Source organism: Ursus maritimus, unplaced genomic scaffold (genome assembly GCF_017311325.1).
Source record: "Ursus maritimus isolate PB19 unplaced genomic scaffold, ASM1731132v1 scaffold_7, whole genome shotgun sequence".
Taxonomy (NCBI): domain Eukaryota; kingdom Metazoa; phylum Chordata; class Mammalia; order Carnivora; family Ursidae; genus Ursus; species Ursus maritimus.
In genome coordinates this window covers 64210867-64230204 of record NW_024426885.1, presented here as the reverse complement: position 1 = coordinate 64230204, position 19338 = coordinate 64210867, and the positions used below count along the sequence as shown (strand labels likewise).

The 19338-nt window shown below is 39.6% G+C and overlaps 1 protein-coding gene across 7 annotated transcripts in view; it reads right to left on the bottom strand.

The window, feature by feature from the left end:
* The window catches only part of FAM13C (family with sequence similarity 13 member C), a 136890-nt gene extending 132105 nt beyond the window's left edge, over positions 1-4785 (bottom strand). For 6 of the 7 annotated variants that reach the window (XM_040623818.1, XM_008695907.2, XM_008695910.2 and 3 more), the window contains exon 1: positions 4537-4685. In XM_040623818.1, the coding sequence (XP_040479752.1) occupies positions 4537-4598 (62 nt within the window). In that variant the 5' untranslated portion in view covers positions 4599-4685. Of the gene's footprint in view, positions 1-4536; positions 4686-4713 lie in introns of those variants that run through there. The other variant, XM_008695912.2, reaches the window with a different exon arrangement.
* Between the last annotated feature and the right edge of the window lie 14553 nt (positions 4786-19338).

Below are 19338 nucleotides of genomic sequence, written 5' to 3'. Positions count from 1 at the left end.
TGGGATCCAGCCCCTGCGTTGGGCTCCTTGCTCCGTGGGAAGCCTGTTTCTCCTTCTCCCACTCTCCATGCTTGTGTTCCCTCTCTAGCTGTCTCCCTCTCTGTCAAATAAATAAATAAAATCTTAAAAAAAAAAAAAAACTAACCTCACTAAGTAGAAAAATCAGCGAAGAACAGAAATCCAGAATTTTTGCTTACAAAGAACTAAGGTTCAATCAGAGGTTCAACCCTAGAGCTTAACAATACCTATTGTTTGGGAATTTGGCAAGAACTTATTTTTCTCCCCCTCACTTGATTTATTAACCTTTCTTTTCAAAGTACAACTAGGTAAAAATGGAAACTCAGCACCAGAACATACAGAGTTGCACATGCTTTCTTAAGTACGAGGCCAGACCTTAATTAATTGATCCAATTTTAAGGCCTATTGAATGACTCCAGTCGCTGCTCAAGGAAACACAATTCCTATGTCACAGATACAGCGATGAAACAGATCTGTCTACAGGCTTACATGGGACACATATACAAGCTCTTTTAGTTCAGCTGGGTTTTACATTTGCTTTGATGAAGACCATGAAGTTTTACTGCAGTAACATCTCCCTTTGTGATTCTTCTACTGATTCCTTGCACAGGAACCCCCTGTACAATGTTGGCCCAGCTGTAAAACTGGATTCCACAGTGGCAACCCACATTCTGTTATCCCCACTCCTGCAAGAAAATCAGCTCAGACCAGGGGCGCAACTGGTGGGATGCCCATGCCATCCTCTTCCTATATTATAGCCCCAGTTCAGGAATTGAAAGACCAATCATCTCCTTAAATACTCAAAAACTGGGCATCTTCTAGTGCAATGTTTTTTCAAATGTAAATTGTGACCTATTAGTAGGTCTCGAAATTAGATAGCAGCTACCATCATTCTGTTATTGTTGTTAGAGAAATAGAATAGAAAATATCAGTATAGTAAGGGTTAAGTGTTATTTCACAGAACATATTTAAATCAATCATGTATATATGTGTGCGTTGGGTTGTGATACAATTTTTTTCTATTGTTCATAGTAAAAAAAAAAAAGTGAAAAGCATCTTTATTAAATGACTTCCTTTGAAGTTCTCATTAACTAGGTTCTAAGTCCCAGAGTTCTTGATTTGTGGTTACCCAGACAAGGTATGGATAATTTGTCCTTGCAGTCACTTCTTTGCGAAATGTTCAGGGCTGTTACCTTGTTCCCTATTCAGAGTTTTGTTCCCTCCATCAACCACAAACAAGAGAAACTTCTATGGTACTTCCCAGCTCACCATCTCTTCCATGGCATCTCAGTGAAGCCTTTACACAAGAGGTGAAGGAACTGCTCTGCACCCAAGGCAGAGAGCAATGGCTACTGTGGTATTCCTGCCCCCCACCCCCATCCTGGGCCTACTAACCTGTCTCATCAGTTTATATTCCAGAGGCTCACAAAAGAAGGAGAATGAATGACTTGTTTCTTAGAATAATGGTGGTGAAGGAAGTGCCCAAGAGAGGTTCTCTTTTTTGACTTGGGGTAAATAAGAAGAGAGGCCTCACATTGGTTATTAGAGAAAACGTGGCTGTGCCAGGAAGGAGACTCCTGCTCACCCAGGAGTACTGTGTTCCCTGAAAGCAAGTTGCTGAGCTGCGGCCTGCAATCCTGTGGGGTTTCTCAAAGTGTGTCTCCGGAACCACCAGCATTAGCATCACTGGGCGCCCGCCTGGCCCCCGCAGCTGCCTCTGCTTCACTAGATCAGCTAGTTCCCCGAGGGTGAGGCCCAGGAATGTGAATTTTTAAACCAGATTGCCTCCCAAACACACACAAGCATAACTAGTATGCTTCTAAAAAGTTCAACGCTGACCTAAAGGTTTACAAAACCCAGACCAGCACTGAGCTGACTCCAACACAATCACCCATTCTAGGTTCCCACTTTGGGATAAAGCCTGAGAAACTGGATCTTTCACAAGCCCCAACCCCCTTCCCCAGTTCCTAATGATGATCAGTTGGTTTTGGGAACCACTGCTTCGGATAATAACGAATTTATTGCAAAATTCACTGTTGGCCAGGCTTCATTTCACGTAGCAGCGTAGCCAGGCAACATAGGAAATGACCACGGAAAATCAGATGAAAGGGCCCTGCAGATACAGAAGGGAAGGCCAAGGCCACTCTGATCTTGGAAGAATTTGGGTAGAAAAGGAAACTGAGTTGGTCCAGAGCTGCACAGACAATGCCAGGCCTGGGAAGAACTGAGAGGAGCATAAAATCTCTCCCTGAGTCCCTCCCAATTCCCCTTCCCTTTGACTCTGACCCTTAGCCCGCTGGCCAAGCTGAACTCTACCTGGCTAGAATACCTGATAACATAATTTATATTACAGTATTAAGGACAACTTGAATCTGCCTCCCAGGGGCACAGACTTTTTAATTTCCATTTTAAAAAGGGTCACCATCAGAGGCCTTAATCCAAAAGAAATCATCTCTAGGTACAATTTCAGGCACTAAAGAAAGTAAGCGAGTTTGGCTAGGAGGAGGTAGGAGGGGATGGGGACAGGAGGGAGAGGAAGTTTTCAGGCAAGCGCCTCCTCTGTGTATGTTAAGACTCACCCAAATATTTACTGAGCACCTGCTACCTCTGTGTCTCAGACAGTGATTCTGGGCCTGTTGGCTTTGGGGTAATGCCCAAAGAACCAAGGAAAATGTTTCATTGAATGCAGGGAAGAGAAAATATTATATTAGACAATGACAAGTTTTAAATGACCCTACTCTGTGTTGTGTTACACCTGTGAAGATTTTGGTAGGTTTTAAATATGCTCCTTAGATTTTTAGATTAGCCAGATGGCATTCCAGTTGTCACTCAGTGCCTTTTAAAATAAATCACTGTCACTTCTCTGAAAACAACAACAGGATCTTATGCAATCAGAATTCCTGGAGGAGTGTCCAAAGATAAGGTATCAGACTTTCCCCACAATTAAGTGTAAAACCTTTTCAAAAAAACTGTCCATGTGAAATCTGGAAATGAGTATCTCCATTTTGAAGCTGCTACGCCTGGGGGTGACTCTGGGGACTCAGCCACATGGCTCCCAAGAATCAAGCACAGAAAGCGCTGGGCGTTTATAAGCCCAGCCCAGGGAGGAGAGCAGCACCTGTGCACCTGAAAGAGGAGTCGAGGAGTCGCGGCCTATCTTTGGCCTGTATATTTTGGCACACATCCCTCCCCCTCTCTCAGGCTTTTAGGAAACCAAAGTTGCAGCAATCTCATTAACAGATGTGGGTCCCAATGAGTATTTTATATGTCATATATTTTATATGACATCTTCTAAAGTCAACCCCGGGTTGTTGTTTTTCAAGCAACTCCACTGAAGTGAGCCCAAAGCTTGACACTAAGAGCACAGCTTATCCAAACACAGAAACAAAAGGATGAGGGAAACGAGGGCCTGGGAAGCCCTGTGGAATCTCACCCCTCCATCACCAAGTCACTGTGACAGTTGTAAGACCTGACACTCACCTATCTATTCCCACATTTACTTGCCTTTTAGGAAACTTTAGCAAACAATTCCCAAGTTTCTGGACTTTCTGTATCAAACTTGCAGCATTTTTTAAACATAGTTGAGTATACAACCTTACACATCCCTTTTTCCTGAAAAAGCTATTGAGGGACTTCTACCAAAAAGTCCCAGAAGTAAACATTACAAGTTAGTCTAGAGAAAGACTGCTAAATGAAGTATAGGTATTCCATATATATGTATATACGTAAATTTTATATAAATTACATATAATATTAGTAAAATATACTACCTATTAATTTTTAACATAGATGTATAGTATAGTATTAGGAAAATACATTAAGGAAGGGATGACAAGAATTAAAACCTTGAACTATAACTAATAAAAAATACCATGACTGCTGGCCTTGAGTAAAATATTATACTCCCACATTCCATGTTCAAATTATATTAGTTGCCTCAATCAACAGCTTTAACCAGATGACAAGATGATTCATTTCTCCTATAGCCAGATCTTTGAGGTCAGAAGACAAAAATGACAACGGGCACCCAAATAAAGTTCACTGTGTCTTAAAAATCTGTAGACAAGAAGGGGGTGAGTAAGTTTAGCCTGGTTATCACACGCTGGAATTCAACTCAAGTCATTTCACATCTCTCTCCTATTTGTTGCAAATGTATACAGCATGCTCCATGAAAACTGACACCAATGTTGGCAAAATACAAGAAAGCTTCCTTTCTGACATGTCAAATAGATTAAAAAAAAATTTTGAGCTCCAAGAACACAAGTCTTAGAGCACTGAGCTCCAGCAAGCAATTAGCTTGTTATTAATACCTCTCCCACAGCTGCTAAAAGGCTATTTCAACCTGTAAAGGTTTCTGGGCCCCATCAGTCAGCACCTCTCCCGGTCTTCACAGCCCCAGATTACAGGAGACAATGCATCTGATACGAAGAGCAGCTGGGGACCGTGGAGGATACCTTCACGATAGTTGCTTCCAGAGAAAGGCATGCAAGTGTTATTTTAATGGCAAGAATCACTTACTCTGTTACAGCGGTGCTGCTGAAGGAATTATCCTGAAGGCTGAAACAGAAACAAGAAAACATCAGCCAAGTCCGGCCGGGGAGCCGTCTCCCTGATTGCTCTCCGGGAGTTAGAGCATACACACAAACATGGCATTGCAAGGCAAGTCTCAGGGCTCGCCCGGCACGCTCGCTCTACCTTGGGCTGCTGTCTGCACATGCTCGTAACGACACCCCCAGCTGGGGCCCAGCCGCACGGGCGAACCACAAAGCCCGGCAGCCCGCGAGGCTGCGGGGACAGAGCTGGGCGGGGCGGGGCGCGGCGGCAGGGCTGGCCCAGGGTCCCGGGCCCCCGGGATCCCCGCAAGGAGCGCCTGGGGAGTTACCGCGACCCCAACCCCGCCAGCCCCGCGCGGCGTTTAATCCAGGCTTCTCGGTGCCAGCCACCCCCGGGGCTGGCAATGGAAAAGCCCAACCGTCTCTGCCTAGGTGCTGAAATCTCTGGGGGACTCGCTTTTTTCCAGACGTCTCCTGCCAATTTTACAGAGCTACCCGCTCTGGGGATGGAGGCTGGCAGAAATTCATCCGTCGGGAGGGAGCCAGAACCGGGAGGAGGGCATAGCTGCTGTTTTTGCTCCCTGTGTGTGTGTGTGTGTCTGTGTCTTGCTTTTTATTGCCCTGGAAAAAGAACCTTTGAAGGAGGGCTCCCCGCATCACACCCGCTCTGTTTGCACTGTCATTTCAGTCTCGGAGAGGAAGCGCCCAGCCTGGGAGGACAGGGCTGTGAATGAGCCCACGCAGGGCGAGTGGAGGTTTTATTCCTGGCAATACTGGCGACTGGGGGGCTGTGCAAGGGTTGGGGTTTGCTATGCCCAGAGTAGCCCGCCTAAGCTGCACTCGCAAGCACGCTTATACAAAGGGTGAGAGATGGAATCCACAAATACCATCCTCTTTAAATAAAAGCAGCCCTGTTGGGGGAAAGGAAGGCTGTCGGGCCCCCACTTGCTTCATTCCCCTGGGGATATTTGTCCTGCTCCCTTTCCATTGTTCCTTTCTCCTGCCAGCTTGACCTTGATATGAAATGAACAGTCATCTGTGAAAGATACTGATTTTGATTCTTGAATTAAGTAGATTCCCCAGGCCCCTTTTCAATCTCTCCAGTCCCAGAAGCAGGAGATGATGTGTTTTGGTCCAAACTATAACAGGCGATGAGTTAATTTATAACAACAACAACAGAAATACCTCAAAATTTTACTTTTGGATAATTAGAAAAATTACCCAAAACTTGGTAATAAGGGGGACAAGCATGACCTTTCAGTGTCACACTGAGGCATTGTTTTACAGATCCACCCAAGGACCGCTTAATTGTCTTGGAAAATGCACTTGGGTTTGACGTTCCTATTCACTACTGGTTAGACCTCAGACACTGGCGGTAGGTGTCAAGTTGTACACTTTGTCCAGTCTGTCCAAAGGAAAACATAACCTAAATGTTTATGGTATTATTGCATTGTGTGACTTTAACCAATTTTGTATCTAACCTAACAATCTTATACGAACATTTTTCTAATTTCTGGAAATATTCAGAAGCTCTTGGTTCCAAAAGCATCACTATCTCATAGGTTCCCTCATTAATAAATTAATAGATTTCTGATGCGCTCCTATATTTGTATGAGAGTCGTGTTTTTAACTCTTAAAGTTACACTTTGAAAAATCAAAATTCAGTTTTCAAAGAAACATAGGTTTCATTAAGGTCCTTTGCAATCTTATTTTCCTCACTCCAAATATTTGAAAAAGTAGCTGAATAAAAGCTTAGTATGGTCTTAGACCTAGTATGGTCTTAGACCTATGGACTATAATAAGTTTAGAAATATTCATCCCACACAGCGTATATATGTTCCTAAAGCACCCACTGCCTCATATGAGTTCAGGAGTGTCAGACACAGCCTCTTCACTATATAAATGTATTCATTATTTAGCTATCACAAGCTGAGGTCTATTCTTTCTATTTTACTGAGACCAATAAAGGTAACTCTACATTCAACACTCTCAGCTCTGCTTTAAAGATTTGAAGGCTACCAGTGTTCAGAAACCCCTTTTACTCATTGTCTGAGGTGCTTATTCTCATGTGCTCATGCAGAGAAAGATCATACTTTTCTCATTTAAGCGTTCCTAGCGATCCCTTTGAAATGAGAAGATTTTATGCTTTCAACTTTGAAACAGGACTTGGACAATATGAAATAATGTGGGTCTTTTAAAAATAACAACTCTGTAAAAAAAAGTGCAGGTATCCAATAATGTCCACAGAAAAGAAATAAGAATTCTCAGCAGCTTATGAATAGTATGGACCCCAATTAGATTTTAGATGGTCCTCTTATGCAATGAAAACAATTTGTTGATATAGCTGATTTTGGTTAAAAAACAAAAATATCCCAGGAAAAAAACCCTCTTATGTGGAATATATAAGAAAATCAACCACTTGAATTTTTACCTCCCAGCCAGTTCTTCTAACATATTAGTTTTGATCTTAAATCAGGTGTAGAAGTTATTTTTGCCGTGTCTGGGGCTTTGTTTTGTTTTAATATTTTGTAGTACCCAACTTGGAATAGTGCAATACTGATGAATAGTCATTCACCATCTAGTTATTCTGGAGAACCCGTGTGACCAAACATCAGTTTAAGGTGATTTCAAAAAGAGAGGCAGAAAAACTAATATTGGCATTCTGGAAGAACTTAGGTTCTAGACCAGCATTTCTCAAGGTGTCCTCAGTGAAATTCCAGGTTCCCAGGTGGTCCAAGAAAAGGAAAAAGAGAGTTAGACGGTCAAAATTAAGTTTTTGAAAGGATGTACAGCCGATCCTTGAACAACATGGGTTTGTACTGGGTGGGTCCACTTATGTACAGATTTTTTTTTTTGATAAATATAGTACTGCAAATGTATTTTCTCTTCCTTACGATTGTCTTAACAGCATATTCCTTTCTCTAGCTTACTTTGTTGTAAGAATACATATAATACAGATAACATACAAAATACATATTAATCGACTATGTTATCAGAAAGGCCTCCAGTCAACGGTAGGCTATTAGTAAAGATTTGGGGTGTCAGATTTATACATGGATTTTCAACTGTGCGGAGATCAGTGCTCCCGACCCTCACATTGTTCAAGGATCAACTATATATTATAAATTCACAATGCACATTAGGCAGCAAAAAAAAGTATTTCTCTTTTTTTCAAAACTTCTTAGCCTGTCCTTTTTTAAGTTTTTATTTAAATTCAAGTTAATTCACAGTGTTATATTAGTTTCAGATGTACAATATAATGATTCAACCCTTCCATACAACACCTGGTGCTCATTATGGACAAGGGCATTCCTTAATCCCCATCACCTACTTTACTCATCCCTCCACCCTCTCCCCTCTGGTAACCATCAGATTGTCCTCTACAGTTGAGGGTCTGATTCTTGGTTTGTCTCTCTCTCTCATTTTCCCCCTTTGCTCGTTTGTTTTATTTCTTAAATTCCACATACGAGGGAAATTGTATGGTATCTATCTTTCTCTGACTGACTTATTTCCCTTTGCGTGGCAAGATTTCACTCCTTTTTATGACTAATATCCCATTGTATATATGTATATATATATATATACTACATTTTCTTTATCCATTCATCTGTCGATGGGCACTTGGGCACCTTCCAAATTTGGTTATTGTAGATAATGCTGCTATAAACATAAGAGTGCATATAACCCTTTGAATTAGTATTTTTGTATCCTTTGGATAAATACCTAGTAGTGCAATTACTGGATCATAGGGTAGTTCTATTTTTAACTTTTTAAGGAAACTCCATACTGTTTCCCTGAGTAGTTGCACCAGTTTGCAAAAAAGCTATTTCATCTTTTTTAACCAATATTTCTCAAACTCATTAAAGACCCAATGGTTTTTTGTTAAATATATTATCCATTAACATCATGTTGAACTAGGAATTTTGAGAAAAAGAGTTCCTGAGTATATCAGGGAAAGACTGCAAAACAGATTAACTGGTATAATTATTCATTGAACAGATAAATGAATGAACAAATGATACTACATGCATGTCACTATCCATAGCTATGAACAAAATCTTTTCAGAGTAAATGTGTATGTATGTATGTGTACATACATATATGTAACATACAATGTGTATATTACATGTCTTATTTTTTAAGTGGAACAAGAGGAAATGAAGAAGCTGGATTTGAACATGGCTAATTCATTTACAAGTTAGAAGTTTCAATGTTTTACTTTTTCTATCAGTGCTCTTAAAACGAATATCTGAATTTCAGATTTAATAGCAATAGTTTATTATAATTGAAAAAAATTTAATTCTAGTGTACTGGCTTACTAGATGCAAAATATAAAGAAATAATGTAGTGGTCAAGAAAGAAATTTCTAGAGCCGCCAGGGTTTAAGACCCACCATTTGGGTCTTAGTAGTAGTTGGAACTCAGACAACCACTCCATGCCTCAGTTTCCTCATCTGTACAATGAAGACAATAATGACCTATCTTACGGATTCTAATGAAGGTTAAATGATATGACTAAAAACAACAAAAAGGGCTAGTAGATGCTCTTATCATCATTTTCATATTATTATAATAACTAAGAATATGTAAACTTTAATGTTGGAACAGGATGAACAAACTGCTGTGGTTGGGTAATAGGTTTACAGAAGGTATTTTCTTTCTATTTTCCCTACCGCCACAGTGTTTAATAGGTTTTTTAAAAGAACAATAAAAATGAAAACTTTACTAAATGTAGATGGGCTGCTCTTAAAATGAAACGAGCTCCATCCAGAATGGCTTTGTGCTCACTTTACAACCCTGATTTAAAACACTCACACATCCCTGGAGAAACATTCAATTCTGAGAAATCACTTTCTGCTAGACTCTGTGGCAGGGAGCCAGAATCTTTACAATGCTAGGAAGTCAACAGAGTTGCTTGCTCTACTGGCCTGGACACTGTGACTTGTAGTTTCCTGTCAAGACCCTTGGGAATGACCGAGCTTCCCTGTGGAAAGAGAGGACTCTTGCCTGAAAAGATAATTTTCCAAAAAGAATACTCTCCAGACTCACTTTCCCCCAATCCTTTCTCTTACCAGCTCCAGCTTCTGAGGCTATGACCAGAGAGCACTCATTATCTAAGCAATCAACATCTGAGCTCCTGAAGATTCAGATGCCCAACACAGCAAAGCCATGAGAGCAAAAACATAAACTGATGGCCAACTGGTTATGATGCTGGTCTCCATTCAAACACCTCTCCTTAATTAATGTTAGCATAAAGTCCAACAATCCCCTCCTGATTCATCTGACAATAGTATGCAGATACAATGAAAACTGGTTACAAGTGAAATTTCAGGATCTCATGAAGTCAGTGGAATTGATGTCATAGAATGGCTTGAATTGCCTTCAAAACCAGCGACAAGTGAAGTTTTGGCAGTAATAACCAAAGAACATAAAATCAACAAAGATGGTGACATGGTAATTCCAAAGGGAATGAGCTTAATATCAAAGGTTGAGACTGGCCCTTGGAAAAACTTAGGAAGTTCTTAATTTTGTAAAATGTTACCTTTTATAATTATGCAATGAATATCAAATGTGAGGTGAAGGTTATCCTGTTGAACTATTAATGTTTTTAAGAAAAAAGTACATATAACTCTTCCAATGGGCATGATTTATTCTTTATTGTTCCTAGGAATTAGCTCACTATTACAATTATATCCATAATATAATTTAAGAATATTTTCATAATTTCTTTCCTGCTTACCACGACCTACCCTATGCGCTCTGGCCCTGGAGACAACTCTGAAATTAACTCCAACCACTTTGGCCTCCCTGCTGCTATTACAACAGCTGAACTTGATCCTTCCCTAGGACCATAGCACCTGCTATTTCCTATGCTAGAAACACCCCAGACCCACTCAAATGCGCTTCCTCCAGGAAGCTTCCCTGACCACATTCCCTAAATTAGCAGCTCCCAGCACTTCATTCTGCTTTATTTTCTTTATAAGACCTGTTACTACCTGATATTTAATATTATAGGTCTATTTGTGTTATAATTTGTGTTATAATTACTCCACTACTCTTTGAAGACAAGGATTTGGGAGTCTTAGTCACTTCTCTAACCCCAGGGCCAAAAATGGGGCGGGTCTACCGTAGTAGCTACCCAACAAATATTTGTGTGATGAAATGAATGAGTGAATATTTAGCTTCATTTTTTAAAGATAATGCTCTATGTACCCCCTTACTTTTTCTATTTAATACTTTAAAATACTAGTTTCTGTTTTAAGTGATTCATTATAAGTGGACTTTGTCCAAGACAAGTTATCTTCAAGTAATGAGGCTTTCCTGTATTAGACATTCCTTCCTTTGCCTTACAGGGATAACAAAGAGATTTCATGCCATTATGCAATGTTGATGGTACTGGCTGCCCAGAACTTTGTTTATTTCTGAGGTATGGTCCCAGTCCAGCCAGAAAGAGCACTGGGATTATTGTTTGCTACAGGAAAGGATGGGGGCATTGTAGTGGAATTATTGACTTAAAGCACCCTGTTAAAACATAAATGGGGGGGCACGTTTCATTATTAAAACCTTGCCTTGAATTAATTTTCAGGTAACTAAATACATCCTTCTTATTGATGTGATTCTTAGGAGTCTCAGAAGTTATCTGGTCTAATTGTTTTTTAATACCTAAACTTGTGCTAGGACAATCCCCAACTCTTACTTGAAACCCTCAAGGACAAGAAATTCACACCTCACAAAGTCCTTTATTAGACTCCTCTAATTCTTGAAAAAAAAATTTCCACTTGAGCTCTCCCCTGCTTCTTACTACTTTTACCTGTGGCTAAATGCCTCTAAAAATTAATCTGCTCTATCTTCTGGTCTCCTGGTCAAATATTCCGCTTCCCTCAGTAGATTCTCATATGGCATTACTTAGAATCCCATCAGCATCCCACTTGGTTGTGTATAACTGGATAAACTGTGATAATGTCCTCTGAAGGTATAGCCACTACGCTGGACATATTACTCACGGTGAAGTTTGCTCAGTGAAGAGTGAAACTGAGTTTGTATCGCCTTCTTTTTACCATTATACTCTTTGCATGTGGCCCAAGATCATTGTGAGTGGTCTTGGTGGTGACACCACACCAGAGACTCAGATTGTTGGAGTCAACTGCTAGTCCAGATCCACATCAGTGCCATCCAGGAGAGCAATCGGTTTGTTGAACCAAGTTCCAGCTTTGCATATATTCATATGAAATTCTATGTTGTTTTATCTGACATTTCATGCTATTGAGTCCAACTTTGAAGTGTTTATTCCTTCAACAGACGAATGGATAAAGAAGATGTGGTCCATATACACAATGGAATATTACTCAGCCATCAGAAAGAACAATTACCCAACATTTGCAGCAACATGGACGGGACTGGAGGAGATTATGCTAAGTGAAATAAGTCAAGCAGAGAAAGATAATTATCATATGGTTTCACTCATTTATGGAACATAAGAAATAGCAGGAAGATCGATAGGAGAAGGAAGGGAAGAATGAAGGGGGGGATAAACAGAAGGGGGAATGAACCACGAGAGACTATGGACTCTGGGAAACAAACTGAGGGCTTCAGGGGCGGGGGGAAGGGACTGGGATAGGCCAGTGACGGGTATTAAGGAGGGCACACATTGCATGGAGCACTGGGTGTTATACGCAAACAATGAATCATGGATCATTACATCAAAAACTAAGGATGTACTGTATGGTGACTAACATAACATACTAAAAAATTTTTTTAAAAAAGAATATACATTTTAGCAAAAATTATGTTGACTATCCCTCCCAGTTTAATATAATCAGTACTCTGTGGATACAATCCTTCCAAAAACTTGAAGGATACAATAAACATACTTTTATTCAATGTATAATTTTAAAAAAATATATAAATCAGGGAAGGTATATTAAATAATTATTTAATATGTTAAAACTCAGAATATTTGAAATTATTTTACTTTAGGGAAGGTAGGTAGAAAAAGAAGAAATGAGAAAAAAGACTTGGGCTAAATTTTGGGGTGCTGCTAGGGTGAGAAACAGCAAAGTAGGGGCCCCAGGGTTACCAGGTTAATAGCTTTGAAGGCACAAGTCACTTCAAGGTGAGAGTACATTTCTATCGTCTTCAGCATCCTCTTCTTCCAGCAAAGTGGTATAGCTTAAACTCTGGTCAAACACACATAGCAATTTAATGAGTCATCCAGTTGAGAAGGACAACCTCACACTTGCTTGGGCACATATAAGCAGAACATATCCAAGATATCTAGTGTTCACTCAGCAGTGAACTTCATTGTTCTATGAAGCGGAAGGGTATTTTCCCCTCCATTACTCCTTCTACACCTTTAAGGAGAAGTTTCTAAGTTTTTCTTTCTCCTCCATGGTTCCATTTAACTACTTTTCTGTTTTTAAGTCTTAATAGCATCTTTTCTTTATACATGGTCTGTGAGCTTTGGCCCATGTAAACATGCCCACATTTCAACTGGTAATCACCTTATATAAATACCTTTGCTCACAACATTATTTGGCATCTCTTTAAAACTCTCAACCTATGGGCATTACTTCAGTTATTTATTACTTTCATGACTAAACACAATCATTTTATTTTGCTCTTGATTTTGAGAGTCAGGAATTTCAGAGGAGTTCACCTGGGCAGGTCATCTGTGATCTGTGTGGTGTCAGGCTGAAGCAGGGCCTGAAGGACTGCCCTCCAAAATGGCTTCTTCAATAACTCAAAGCTCCTTGACTTCTCTCTCCTCATGGCATCTCATCCTTCAGAGCCTCACTGTGTGGCTTGAACTTCTCACAGCATTGTAGTCTGTGGGCAATCCATCTTCTTACATGGCAACTGACATCCAAAAGGCCATGGCAGAAGCTGCCAGTTCACTTCAAGGTTTGGCCTAGATGGCATAATATCACTTCTGCCATACTCTGCTGGTCACAGGCAGATACGAATCAGAGCATATTCAAGGGCAGGGTAATAGACAACATCCTAATGGTGGAGTGTCAAAGAACAAAGAATTTCTAACCATCTCTAATCTACCACAGACAAGAACAGCAGATAGTTAGAATTTTCATCTCAACAAACCATTAATCTATACTTCTTGGAGATGACATAGATATGAATATAGATCTATTGTACAGCTATTAAGAAGAGAGGTGAGATGTCTGGTATCTTCAAGGAACAAAAAGTGTGGCTACTTAATTTAGCTAATTCAAGGAACCGTCCTTGGCAGTGTTGTTTCAACACCCTGGCATGATGTGATTAACTAGGAGGTATGTTGCGACTTGCAAGTCATTTGTCAAATATTGACATTTGTGAATAATTCAATTTATAAATAATAAATTAGAGCTGATCCAAGTTTTTTTCTACAACATCACTCTCTTACATGCATTTCTAAGTGCATTCTTCAGTGGAGATTAAGTGGGGGACTTGTTGCAGCTTTTTCACTAGGAACTGCTCATAACCCTGGCACACTGATGGGAAAATTCCATGGCCCAGCCATCATCCATCTTGTATGGCTTCAAGGAGAAAAAATAGATTAAGAACTCCTGGCTTGAAACATGTTGCTAATGAAGCCACTATTCGCTAGCTAGATAAAAACTGGATAAAATCCAAATATGAAGCAATTGTGACCTTTATTTGGCTCAATAGTAGTACAAAAAAATCTTACAGTCTTGTTTTCCCTTTTCTCTTTGTCCTTGCCCTTCTCCTTTCTGCCTTTCTCTCTCCTCTCCCCAGCTGTCTCCCTACTGGGCTCACAAATGTGGGTTTATGAGACTTAGTAAAATGTATCAGCTACCAATTATACTGGAAAAATAACTCAAAGTCATACTTTGCTGAGGTTGGGCAGGAATATTGTTTACTGGTACGGAAAACATCAGATGTATTTATAGTTCCAAAAGCATAATGTCTCATGCCACAACTATTTCTAAATATTAAGTGCATATTAGTATAAAATAAAATTTGTCCTTATCACTTCCTTGAGACAATGACTTAGCTCCATCTTCTATGGACGTTATGAGCTGCTCATCATATGTAGTTGGTTTTTGCACATCCAGAGAGAGCCACATTCCCTTGGGCCCTGGAGCAGTCAGGGCTGCTCTGTTTCTATATTTGGTATCAATCCCTCGAGACAGGATTCAACTCAGGTCACTGCTGGACCTGTTGTCACTGGGTTTGACTTTGCAAAGAAACCAACTAACTTCTTAATGGTCCTCAAAAAATCATTAAAAATTAAAAAGTAATATTGGGGCACTGGGGTGGCTCAGTCGTTAAGCGTCAGGGTCCTGGGATCGAGCCCCGCATCGGGCTCCCTGCTCCGCTGGAATCCTGCTTCTTCCTCTCCCACTCCCCCTGCTTGTGTTCCCTCTCTCGCTAGCTGTCTCTCTCTGTCAAATAAATAAATAAAATCTGAAAAAAAAATTAAAGGGTAATATTGTGATTTTCAACCAAAATAGTAAATACAGAGTCGTAGAACCAAAAGGACATGGATTATGCCACAAAACTGATCAGAAATGGTCAATGTAATGAGCAAAAATAGAATATCCAAAATCAAGATACAAAGAAAGATTAATTTTAAAATGTGTATCACCCATCAGAGGTATTTTTTATCAACAACTAAAATGCTGAAAGCTTAAATGCCTAGAGAGCAGCGTAATATAGGAGAAAGCATAAACAGGGAGTTCTGTGGCTTGGAAGCTGCCCTGGTTCTACCATCTACAGATTCACCCTGTGCAGTAAATAGCTAAGCTTTTCAGGACTTCAGTGTCCTAAGTTATAAGATAGTTAGATTTGACAGGTTTTAGTGGATTTCCCAGCTTTAAAATTCTGTGATTATTGGGAAATGTAAAAATAAAATTGCATTACCCATTTTTATGAGGAAGGAAGGAAGGAAGGAAGGAAGGAAGGAAGGAAGGAAGGAAGGAAAAGAGAGAAGGGAAAGAAGGGTGGAAGGAGGAAGAGGAGGAAGAAAAGAAAGAAAAGGAGAAAGAAAAAAATGTGTATATTTAGGGACAAAAACTTTGAAGTTAAAATCCTACCCAGGCAATGACCACATCAACGCAATAAATGACTTAATGAAAGTGGTTAAGGGCTGACCCACGGTTAAGACTGAATATATGGTATTATAATACTACTGGGTGGGTAAATTGGCTTCTGTGGGCTAGCCTGGCTATGAGTCCACCATTCATGAAGGTTTTCCTATGGGAGAGAGCTGAAGGCACTAAGATGACGTCACTGTCTTTCCCCACACCACCGCCATTATAATCACTGAAGGTCTGGAAGTAGATGTGGAGGAAGGGAAGTGTTTGGAGGCTACCAAAGACACAGAGAAGGCTCAGATGGAGAAAAGTAAGGATTATAACAGGTATCAAAGGAAGTGAGGAAAGAAATGATAGAAAAATTATGTGTAGATATTAAGAAGCAATGAGGGTATCTGATTTCCAGTCAGGCCCTGAAATTTTCTCAACTGCCTGGCTCCTGTGCTATTTCACACACTAATGATCCCCTTACCTATTTGTTATCCACCCCTTCCTACCGTCATGAGAAATGACACAGTGGGAGGAGATTCACTTCACGCTCTCCAAGCTCTGGAATGAACACTACCAATGATCAATGATATGCTCATAAGAACAGTGTTACAGCCCGACACCTGTCTTGTACCATTCATAAGTGGGCAGGGATATTTTGCTGTGCTGTATATTATCAAGGATTCAGTTGGGAATTTCATGTGCACAGTCCTCAAATTGAGGGAGACCCTGTCCCAGGGTTTTAGGGTGCTGACACCAGAGCTACATTTTCCAGTCTATTTACCACATTGTCTTGAGCTCTCATCACTCACTCAGCAGCTCCCTTCCTTGGCCTATAGCCCAGCTACCTTTTAATTCAAGGATTTTAGCTTGCTTTTTTTTTTTTTTAACTTTTCCAAAAGTTAAAAGTAGGAGTCAAGTAGAAAGACTAGTATAATAAACTCCATATGCCTATCAACAAGCCTTACCAATTATCAGTATTCAGCCATTCTTTTGCCAGATGCTGTCTCCTTCAACATCATAAAAACAGTTAATTGGTAAGACAAGACTGAGTTTATTCTTACCTGATAGAGGAGAATACTACATTGCCAGAGTCTTAATATCTTCTTAAAGTAAGAATGGCAAAGCTGGGATATTTATGAGATTGTGGAGTCTGGTTTCAGGTGATCATTCAATAGGAGAGGGGTATGATTAGGATTAAGGATCATGATGTGATAATTTATGATCCATGGATACAGCCAGGTGAAAATTTGAGGGGAAGGGTTCAAAGAGTCTCGGGGTGTAAACAGTGGTTTTATGCTATCTACTGAAAAGTTAAGTAGTTTGATGTTCATTTAAATGGACTTACGGGAAGTTCCTGAAACAAATAATAAATGTATTTGCAACTTTTATCTTCCTAGGCAAGAGTACCCTGGAATAGTGAAATCAAACAGATGAGTCAGTGGAATAATAAAGTTATTTATTACATCATCTGAATAGTAAAGTCATGTCAGTGTACACAGTAACTTCTGTGGGTGTATGTCTTCTGAGTTCCTGCGTCATCTAGACCCCACTCACTTTTAGTGTTTTTATTCATTAGAGTACTTTAAATTATTGCTTATTGTTTAAGTTGCCAAATGGTATCCCACTCAGATACACAGTCTGTAATTAGGTAAAATCTTGAATAACAAAACCTCTCATATACATATGCAATTAAAAAAAATTTTTTTTTTCAGTTGTTCTGTTCTTAGCTTTATCAAGATACCCAAAGAAATAACTCTCATGCTAGGAGTTCACTGTCACACTCTGGAATAAAAAAATGTCAAGGACTATTCAGAATCTCAAAGAGCTCTAAATAGAAATCATTGCCTTATTGGGCCAATAGCCATCTAACCCATGATAACAAGAGCAGAGAACCCCAAGTACAAATTCAATGTGGACCTTGTGGGGAGTGTGCTGGGTGAAGTCAGCTCCTTTTTGGTAAATTAAGCCATTCTTCCAAAGGAAAAATACAGCTTAAAGGAAATGTATCATGGCTTTGGACATCTACTTCTTTGGGGTTCTGTAAAAATCTAAGTGTACTTAGGCTACCAACATTAATTGAACATGTTTTAGTGCAGGGAAAGGAGGGACTACACAGAAGGGAAAAGCCATCTCTGGGTTTTTGGGGAAAGCCTGCGTTAGTGGAAAAATGACAATATTTGGAGCCAGATCTGGGTAGGAATCTTAAATTGCTTAACATCTAATTTCTCAGTGTTTCTAAGTTTCAAATTCTACCACAATCTTGCAATCTTTTAAGGATGGGAAGAAATAATGCCAATAGAGGATGGCATCAAGAATTAAATGTTTTAATTGCAATCTCTGCCTTTGAGGAGACTGTTAAAGGCCAAAAGTAGGAGTCAAGGCTGGCAGGTTGCACCGGGGTCTGATCATCTAAGGCCTGTGACATGATGCTTGACTGTGTCCTATGCACTGGTGAACACTTCTGAGTGGGATCCTGGTATAAACAGAGCCATACTTCAGGAGTCTGAATTTGACAGCCAGTGTCACCCTCAGACTCAGGCAAGAAGGGGCTGTGCGCTGGGCTGTGTTTTAAAGGACTGTTAGTCAACACTTGGTGACACATGGATCCTTCAGGACCTGGTGCTCAGCACTGACTGTGTGTGACCAACAGCTAACCATTCACTCCTGCCTCCAACGTTGCTTCAGCCTCAGGGCAACACTCCTCCACATCTCTTGCTTTACAGTCTCAAAAAGAGAAGTGACTGTGCCCAAATGCTGTGGTAGTTTGAATGTTTTTTCACAGATACTACTCCAGAGTAGATGGAGGATTTGAATGACAGAAGAGCTGGGTATGGGAAAAGACAAATTAGCTAACTTGTCAATCCTTCATGTCAGAGAGCTTGAATGCACTAGACTCTCACACAACAAAGTATTTCCCATAGTGCTGAACACCCATTTTGTCTGTCTTCTTTTCTACATATAGTTCTAGAGACAATTGCAAATTAGGGAAGTATAAACAGCTGAGGAATATTTTACAGTATGAAACATTCAAATAACTTAAATACAGATCAGGCTGAACCATATAAAATTGGCATATAAAATTGCTCCTTTTTGGGTAGATTAACCTGCATGATTCAAACACACACACACACACACACATCTAAAGACATACATGCATGAAGCATGATAGCAATTCCATGTATTACTGTGTGGATCTAAAATTGCTTTAAGACAGGGTGAAAAGTAAGGAATAATGAAATCAAAGTATTTTGTAATATTTCCTATGATCATTTTTTCCATATGCAATCCTGTTATAATGTTTGAACATAGTATGTAAACTTATGACTTTGATATGATATGTAAAGTTGATGATTATTTTCAAATTGAAATATCACTTTAGGCATTTTTTTTTAAAAAATCCAATTGCTACTGTTTTAGGGGAATGAAGTTTCCCTGAAATGAAATTAATTAAGAAGCTATCTGAAAACCACAATAATTCACAAGGACAAATTATTTGTAAATCTTGATTATAACAACATAAGCATTTGTTTTGGTCAAATAAAAGCAAGAAACATAAACTTTATAGTATAAATATAAAATAATTTATAAATATAGATCTTTATTTCACCACTCCTCCAAACATCACTAGCTCATTCAAAGAATATCATATATGTGAAAAAATAATGAAATCCATCATCTTTGGCATTTTGCTAGATTTAATTCTATTAAAACTACAGCCTAAAAGAT